Genomic DNA, 8,795 nt, shown 5'->3' with positions numbered 1-8,795 from the left:
GCCCCCGCCTCCTTGACCTCACCTGCTGCTTCCTGAAGCTCAGTATTCTGGGGTTTCCTCACAGGCTCCTGAGCTGAGCTGCTCAAGAATAGGGAGCTGGAGTCAGGTGACTGGCAAGGCCTGGGCCTGTGGAACTGGGGGCCCCGTCCAGCATGTCCTGCCTCCCTGTGGCTGGGGAGGAGGGAAGGAGATAACCTGGGGAGGCCTCCTGGAGCTTCCCAGGCCTCAGCCCTGGACCTGCCATCGCATCTCCAGGCCACTAACCCGCTCTGTGCACCTGCCCTGACCTCCAACAGGCAGTGCTCTGCGCGACTGGGGCGCATGCATGGTCCCTGCTGATGGCTTTAGGAGTCTGGTCTAGTGTTGCCCCAGGGGATGCCAGACACTGAGAGTGTGCTGGGCAGGCCTGAGGGGATCAGGAAGTGCTTCTAGTTAGCTTCTGGGACCCCCAGGAACCCTTGGGTTTGGCCCCATATCGCCACCTCCACCCCTGTGGAGAGCTTAGATATGGTGTGAGACAGGGTGGGAGCCTGGGCCTGACTGAAACCCAGATCGTCTCTGCTACCTGCTGTACTCCTCAGCTTCTGTGGGGTCTCGGATGGACAGGGGTAGGCTGGTCTCGAGTAGAGCAGATTCCATTCAAGTCGAACAGGCACACTCCCATGCCTCTTCAGGCTGCAGGATCCTTGCTGAGGTCCTGGGTTCATCAGGCAGAGTTCTTTGAGTTGGGGGAGGCGTCTGGGGTGTTGGTTGTCTTGTCTCTGCCTGTCCCCAAGGTGGGACCAAAGGCCACACTGCCAAGACAGCTGAGGCCAGTCCCAGCTGAGCCGGGTCTGGACTCTGAGAGGCCTGATGTGGTCAGGAGCTGGCCAGGATGCATCAGTGCATCTTCAACATGGTCCTCTGTGCTCAGACCCTGACTAGGAATGGGGGTGCCCATCACACTCCCTGACTTCTTGACTGGGTGACCTGGTCACATGCCAGGTGGGGGCTCAGCAGCTCCATGACCCATTTGCTCCAGGCCCAGAAATGTGGCTCAGTGTGTGAAGGGCAGAGTGAGAGCCCACTGGAGGACCTCCTGTGGGCTGTGGGTCCTCCCCGACTCCATCACTAGTCACTCAAACAAGTGAGGCATCTGGCCTCACACATGGCTGTCAGTATCCACTCACTGGAGCTCACCAAATACCTACTGTGCACCAGCAAGTTTCAGCAGGATATGGGGTCTATGGCATGGAAATAACCCCCAAGTCCCCCTCCTGACCTGTGGTCACTGCGTTCCTGGGCCTGAACTGGGACACTGCCCTGCATCCTGGCAGAAAGTTACTAGTGAGAGAGGTGAAGTGGATGTGAATACACAGGGTATACCAATGTGTTTATACCAACTCTAAAATTTACAATGTACTGTACACATGGTCACGTGCATGACTCAAATTTGTCCTACTGACCGGCATCATAGCTCTCACCAGGAAGCTATCCTGTTACCAACAGGATGCCGAAAGGGTATACACAGGGCTACAGAAACCAGCCCATCTCAATGGGCAGGACTGGGTCCATTAGTAAAATGGCAGGGGCCACAAGTGGGCTGTGGCTCCTCTCATGTCTGCTGGAGATATGAAGGCTTCCAGGTCACCTGGAGACAGGCTAGGTGTCTACCTCCGTGGCAAGGGTGAGACCATAGCCGCCCAACCTCTTGGATCATTGCCGAGGACAGACAGACTGACCAGCAATGTGACCACCACTGTTCTGAAGGCAGGGCCCCCGAGGTACGTGCCCCTCATATGTTTGGAGGCCCTGGGCCCTTCCAGGGCTGAGGTTTCACAAAAGGTGGAGAAAGTTCGCCTGGGCCGTGTGGTCACTGTGGCAGGTGGCAGGCCACAGGATCCCAGTTTGCAAAGCAGTGACGCATCAATGCCTCCGCCTCCCACTGGGCTGGCTGGGGCAGGCAGGGCTGCAGAAGGCTGGCTTCCTCTCTTCCTCTCCCTCCTCCTCCTCCTCCAGCTCAGTGCCTCTCACGTCTTCCCCAGAATAGAAGACCTGCAGATTTAAACATGCTGAGGGTGGTGAGAACCTGCTGGCCTGGCCTGTGGTTATACACCAGCTGTGACCCCCCACCCCAGAGGGGCATGTGCCATCTTTGTGGCTCAGTCCTCAGAGCCCACTGCTGCTCCTCCTTTCTGACCTTGTTCAGCTGTATTAACAGGCTGAACAAGAAGAGATGGTGCGTGTCTAACTTTCTAGCATGAGTGTGGACTGGGATCCAGGCCCTGGGGCACACACCTCAGCTGCCCACAAGGCAACCCCAAGCTCTGGGGGGTCACGGTCCTCACCTCTTCTCCATACCCCAGTGCTTGAGTTCCTCCCTAACCTCTAAGACCCTGGTCTGACCCACCCCCACGGAGGGCCTCCCAGGAGGCTGACAACCAGGTATGGTTGAAGTCCCTCAGCTCTGACTTGGCCCCAAGCGTCCGACCCCTCCCTCTACCCTGCCCTCCCACCCCCCAACCTTGTCTTGGCACATAGACTCACCTTAGAGATTTCCACCTCTCTTTTTCTGTTTGGTTCTCTGGGCTCTCACTTTCATAAGAAGCCAAATAAAGACCTAATCAGAAAATGAAGTGATATTATGCATTTATGATCATTGATAATAACCTCTTCTACACTCAACAGTCTCACGTGCTTTTTGTTTTTGAATTAATTTGTCATTGGGATGTAACTGCAGATTCACATGCAATTGTAAGAAGTAATACAGGGAGGTCCATGCACCTTTTACCCAGTGTCTCCCAACAGTAACCAATTGCCAAACTATAGGACGAGATTATCACCAGGATATTGGTGTTAACATAGTCAAGGTGCAGAACATCCCATCACCACAGGGATCCCTCATGCTGCCCTTTTACAGCCACACCCAGCTCCCTTCCAGCCCCACTCCTTCCTTAATCCCTGACCACCATTAATCTGTTCCCTGTATCTTTATTTTGACATTTCAAGAATGTTATATAAATGGAATCACGCAGTATGTAACCTTCTGGGATTGGCTCTTTTCACTCTGTAACTCTCTGGAGATTCATCCATGCTGTAGTGTGTATCAGTGTGGTTCATTCCTTTTTGTAGCTGAATAGTATTCCACACCATACTTTGTTTAACCATTCACCCACTGAAGGCCATCTGGGTGGTTTCCAGTCTTTGGCTGTAACAAATTAAGCTTCTGTAAACATCGGTGTATGAGTTTTTGTGAAAACATGTAAACATTCATTTCTCTGGAATAAACACATGCCCAAGAGAATAACTGCCGAGTCATATGGTAGTTGCATATTTAGTTTTATAAGAAACTCTTTGTCTGGTTCTACATTCTGAAGATTTTCTCTTGCTTCCCTTTTTTTTTTCCTAAAAGTTTTATAGTTTTACATTCAAGCCTGTGATCCATTTTGAGTTAATTTCTGTATAAAATGTGAGGCTCAGGTTGAAGTTCATTTTTTGCCCTGTGGATGTTCAGATACACTTGCATCATTTGTTGTGAAGACTATCTTTCCTTCACTGAATTGCTTTTGCACTTTTGTCAAAAATCACTTGGAATATTCGTGTCTCTGTTATCTATTTAAATACTGAATAGCCTTGCATCTCTGGAATGTCATGATATATAATTATGTTTATATATTGCTGAATTGTATTTGCTAGTATTTTCTGAAGGATTTTCTGCATCTGTATACATGAGGGACATCAGTCTGTATTATCTGTACTGTTTGTCTGATTTTGACACCATAATATTAGCTTTATGAGCAACCTGGGAAGTTCCCTCCTCTTCATTCTTTTTCTGAAGGAGATGGTACAGAGTCAGTGCTATTTCTTTGAATATCTGGTAGACTTCTCTAGTATAACCATATGGGCTCAGATACTCCATTTTGGAGTGCTTTAAATGAAAAATTCAGTTTTCTTAATAGCTATAAGCTATTCAAATTATCTATTTTATGTTGAATTGTGGAAGTTTGTGTTTTTTGAGAAATTGGTCCATTTCATCTAAATTGTCAAATTTACATGCATACAGTTGTTCATAGTATTTCCTTATGAGTCTTTTGATGTTGGCAGAGTCTGTAGTGATACTCTGGTTCATTCCCAATATTAATAATTTCTGTCTTTCTCTCATTTTTCTTTGTCAAGATGTTCTTTGCTAGAGGATGGAAATTTTATTAAGAACAAGCTCTTTAATTAACTTTTTAAAATTGTTCTGTTTTCCATTTCATTGATTTCTGCTCTCTTGTGCTCTTATTTCTTTCCTTCTGCTGACTTTTGGTTTATTTTTCTCCTCTTTTTCTAGGTTCTTGGAGTGGGAACTGAGATGATTGATTCAAGGTGTTTCATTTTTTCTAATGTATGCATTCCATGCTGTAAAATTCTCTCAGCCCTTCTTTAGCTATGTCCCACAAATTTTGATAGCATTTCCATTTAGTTCAATTATTTTTTATTTCCCAGAGACATCTTAACTCATGGATTATTTAGAAGGATGTTATTTAGATTCTAAGCATTTGGAGATTTTCCTGTTATCTTCTGTTATTGATTTCTAGTTTGATTCTGTTGTGATCAGAGTATATATGCCACATGATTTCAGTTATTTAAATTTGTTGCACTTTGTCTTATGTAGCTCAGGATATGGTTTATCTTGGTATATGTTCTATGGGCAATTGAAAAAAATGTGTATTCTGCTGTAGTTATATGGAATGGTTTATAAATGTCCATTGGATCCTCTTGGATGGTATTGGTGAGTTCTGCTTTGTCTTTGCTGATTTCCTCCCTAGTTGTTATATCAGTTGTTAAGAGAGGGTGTTGAAGTCACCAATTATATTAATACTTGTGGATCTACTTATTTCTCCTTTCAGTTCTATTGAATTTTGCTTCATAAACATTGTTGCTTGGTGGAGACACATTTAGGATTGCTACATCTTCTTGGGGGACCGACCATGTTATTATTACATAATGTTCCAAATAGAAAAAGGAGTACATCAAGGCTGTATGTTGTCACCCTGCTTATTTAACTTATATGCAGAGTACATCATGAGAAATGCTGGGCTGGAGGAAGCACAAGCTGGAATCAAGATTGCTGGAGAAATATCAATAACCTCAGATATGCAGATGACACCACCCTTATGGCAGAAAGTGAAAAGGAACTAAAAAGCCTCTTGATGAAAGTGAAAGAGGAGAGTGAAAAAGTTGGCTTAAAGCTCAACATTCAGAAAAGGAAGATTATGGCATCTGGTCCCATCACTTCATGGGAAATAGATGGGGAAACAATGGAAACAGTGGCTGACTTTATTTTTGGGGCTCCAAAATCACTGCAGATGGTGATTGCAGCCATGAAATTAAAAGATGCTTACTCCTTGGAAGGAAAGTTATGACCAACCTAGACAGCATATTAAAAAGCAGAGACATTACTTTGTCAACAAAGGTCCATCTAGTCAAGGCTATGGTTTTTCCAGTAGTCATGTATGGATGTGAGATTTGGACTATAAAGAAAGCTGAGCTTGGAAGAATCGATGATTTTGAACTGTGGTGTTGGAGAAGACTCTTGAGAGTCCCTTGGACTGCAAGGAGATCCAACCAGTCCATCCTAAAGGAGATTAGTCCTGGGTGTTCATTGGTAGGACTGATGTTGAAGCTGAAACTCCAATACTTTGGCCACCTGATGTGAAGAGCTGACTCATTTGAAAAGCCCCTGATGCTGGGAAAGATTGAGGGCAGGAGGAGAAGGGGATGACAGAGGATGAGATGGTTGGATGACATCACCAACTTGATGGACATGGGTTTGGGTGGACTCCAGTAGTTGGTGATGGACAGGGAGGCCTGCCATGCTGTGGTTCATGGGGTCACAAAGAGTCAGACACGACTGAGCAACTGAACTGAACTGAATGTTCCTCTCTGGAAATTTTCTTTGCTCTGAAGCAATTTATCTTATAGTAATACTGCCATTTCTGCTTTTTTTTGATTAATGTTTTCCCATCATTTTACTTTTTAACCTGTCTATATCATTATATTTGAAAATGAGTTTCATATAGACAGCATATAGTTGGGTCACATTTTTAATTTACTCTGCCAATCTCTGTATTTGGATCACTTATGTTAATATAATTATTGATATGTTAGAGCTTAAGTCTGCCTGTTTATTTATTTACTCATGTATTGTTTTCTTTTTGTTCTGTGTTTTGTGTTTCTTCTTTTCTCATGGATTCCTTGAACAGTTTCTAGAATCCCATTTTGACTTATCTACAGTAAGTTCCTAAAGGATATTTTCACTGGATATAAAATTATGGGTTGATAGTTGTTTCCTTTCAGCACTTGAAAAATGTGCCACTGCCCCTGGCTGTGGTATCTGATGACGAACCTGATGTCTTTGAATTGTTTTTCTCCTGTAGGTACTGTCATTTCCCTCTCGGGACTTTCAAGATTGTTTTTTTTTCTTTAGTTTCCAGATGTTTGATTATGATATGTCTCGGTATAGGTTCTTTTGGTTTATCCCGTTTGGGATTCACTCAGCTTCTTGAATCTGTAGGTCTGTGTCTTTTCCACGTAGGGAAATTTCTTGCCATTACGTCTGTGAGTACTTTTCAACCCTGCCCAGCCTGTCCTTTCCTTCCCAGACTCTGATCACACAAGTGCTACATCTTTTGTTACAGTCCCACTGGCCCCTCGGGCTTGGCTCAGTCTCTTTTTTCTCTGTGGTTAAGACTGTATAGTTTCTATTGTTCTGCCTTTCAGCTCACTGTTTCTTCCCTCTGTTCTCTCCATTATGCGATTGAACCCATCCGTTCAGTTTTCTTATTTCAGTTGTTGCATTTTTCAGTTCTAAAATTTCCACTTGACTCTTCCGTATATATTCTATGTCTCTGCTGAGATTTTCTCTATTTTCTCTTGTTTCAGGGAGCTGACTGGATTGCCAGCACGTCCTGTCAGGAGAGGTCCGATGGGACTGAGGGCAGGGCCAGGCTTTTGTCAGCGGCTTCGACCATCCTAACTGGGGCCCAATACATCTTATGTTCCTTTTCTTGATTTTCTCAGCCTTATTTTGTGTGTGTGTGTGTGTGTGTGTGTGTCGGGGGTGGAGGGTGGAGGGAAGGATAGGAAGAAAGGAGGGTCAAAATGGAAGATGCTTCCCTCTAAGGGCAGTCCAGAAGGGCCAGGATTTTACTTGTATGTTCATGGCAGTCTGTCTGACTGGCAGTTAGCAGACTCTCTAGAAATATTGTTGACTAAAGGAGTGAATGGAATGCACCCCCAAACCTCTCCTCTTCCTGCCCCTAGACTCTCCCCACCTCTCTCCTAATGTGCCTCTGATATTTTATTGCCCACGTTCTACTAATGACAATAATCATTAGTAGGTTGAATAATGGCCCCAGAGATACAGGTCTTAATCCCCTGAATATGGTCCAAAGCGACTTCACAAATATGATTTAGTTAAGGATCTAGAGATGAGGAGATTATCTATCCTGGATTATCTGGGTGGGTCCTAACTGCAATCACAAGTATCCTTACAAGAGGGAAAGAGGGAGACTTGACTTCAGAAGGCAATATGATGGTGGAAGCAGAGGCTGGTATAAGAAAGCATAATGAAGAAGGGGCCACAAACCAAGGAGTTCAGGCAGGCAGCCACAAGAAGTTGTAAACGGCCAGGAAATGGATTTCCCCCCAACACTTTCAGAAATAACCAGTTCTGCCAACACCTCGATTTCAGCACAGTAGAACTGATTTCAGGCTTGCTAACTTCTGTAGTCATAAGAGGACAAATTTGTGTTGTTCTGAGCCACCAAATCTGTGGTGATCTGTCACATCAATAAGAAACGAATACAACTAGTATTGATTGAATGTAGCCCTGTGGGCTTTACTGGTCCCCATCAGTTAATTCTCACCATGGCCCTAGGAAGTAGTTTCTCTCATTACCCAACTTTATAGATGCAATAGGTGCCAATAGGTAACACTGCTTCTGGGGTGAGAGCACCCAGGCTGGTGAGCTTATCATTATGTGTGGTAGGGGAGACTCCAGATATGGGTGAGACCCCCCCCAACAAATTTACTAACTTCAAAATATAAAAAATAAAATGGCCAAGTTGAAAATATTAATTCAGAAGCAAGTCACTAAAAAATTCTTTCCCTTAATGTTTTATTTTTGGCGGATGATGTTTTCCTGAGCACGGGTGTGGGTCCATGTGTAGAAGGCCTGCCATGATGAGAATCAGGCCTCCTGTGTGCTAAGCAGGGTCCTCCCAGCGTGGTCCCATGACATACTGCATCCAGAAAGCAGCTCACCATGGGGCCACACTGTCCCTGCGAAGGTCATCAACTCAGCCCCAGATGACTGCTTCTCCATTACTTTCTCTTTCTGGAGGAGGCAGCTCCGGGAGTATACTCAGTAAATTCATAAGCAAATCTGTTGTATCTTACAAATGATCAGATGGAAATGCTAACCTATTTAAGGGGACGGATATCAACAGTGCTTGGGAGAATGGATGCCTCATTTCATGACGGTGTGTATTACACATGCACACATATGTACATGAGTACTCACACTGCATACATACATACACACGCAGACACCAGCTGTGAAAAGACCCACAGTCAGCCTGGTGCTTTACCATCCCCACATGAGCCCTGGGAGGGCTGTTTTTATCACCATGCCCACTTTCCTGATGAGGGAATTAGGGTCAAACATCGTTCAGATTTACAAGGTCCAACAGCGTCCAAACTGTGCCCAGGGAGCAGCCTGACCTTGGGGCCACAACCTGCATCTCCCCAGGCCTTGTCCTGTGCTCTGG

At 45.2% G+C, this 8,795-nt stretch overlaps 1 protein-coding gene across 1 annotated transcript in view; it reads right to left on the bottom strand.

Moving 5' to 3' along the window:
- Positions 1-1,264: 1,264 nt before the first annotated feature.
- Positions 1,265-8,795, bottom strand: part of RASGEF1C (RasGEF domain family, member 1C) — a 34,255-nt gene continuing 26,724 nt past the window's right edge. Inside the window, exons 12-13 of the mRNA XM_010830674.1 lie at positions 2,527-2,599; positions 1,265-2,034 (exon numbers count right to left, since the gene is read on the bottom strand). Of these exons, the coding sequence (XP_010828976.1) occupies positions 2,010-2,034; positions 2,527-2,599 (98 nt within the window). The 3' untranslated portion in view covers positions 1,265-2,009. The remainder of the gene's footprint in view (positions 2,035-2,526; positions 2,600-8,795) is intronic.

This window comes from Bison bison, unplaced genomic scaffold (assembly GCF_000754665.1).
Source record: "Bison bison bison isolate TAMUID 2011002044 unplaced genomic scaffold, Bison_UMD1.0 scf7180017864519, whole genome shotgun sequence".
NCBI lineage: Eukaryota > Metazoa > Chordata > Mammalia > Artiodactyla > Bovidae > Bison > Bison bison.
The sequence above is the reverse complement of the archived record's forward strand: the minus strand, read 5'-3'. Positions and strand labels throughout refer to the sequence as shown.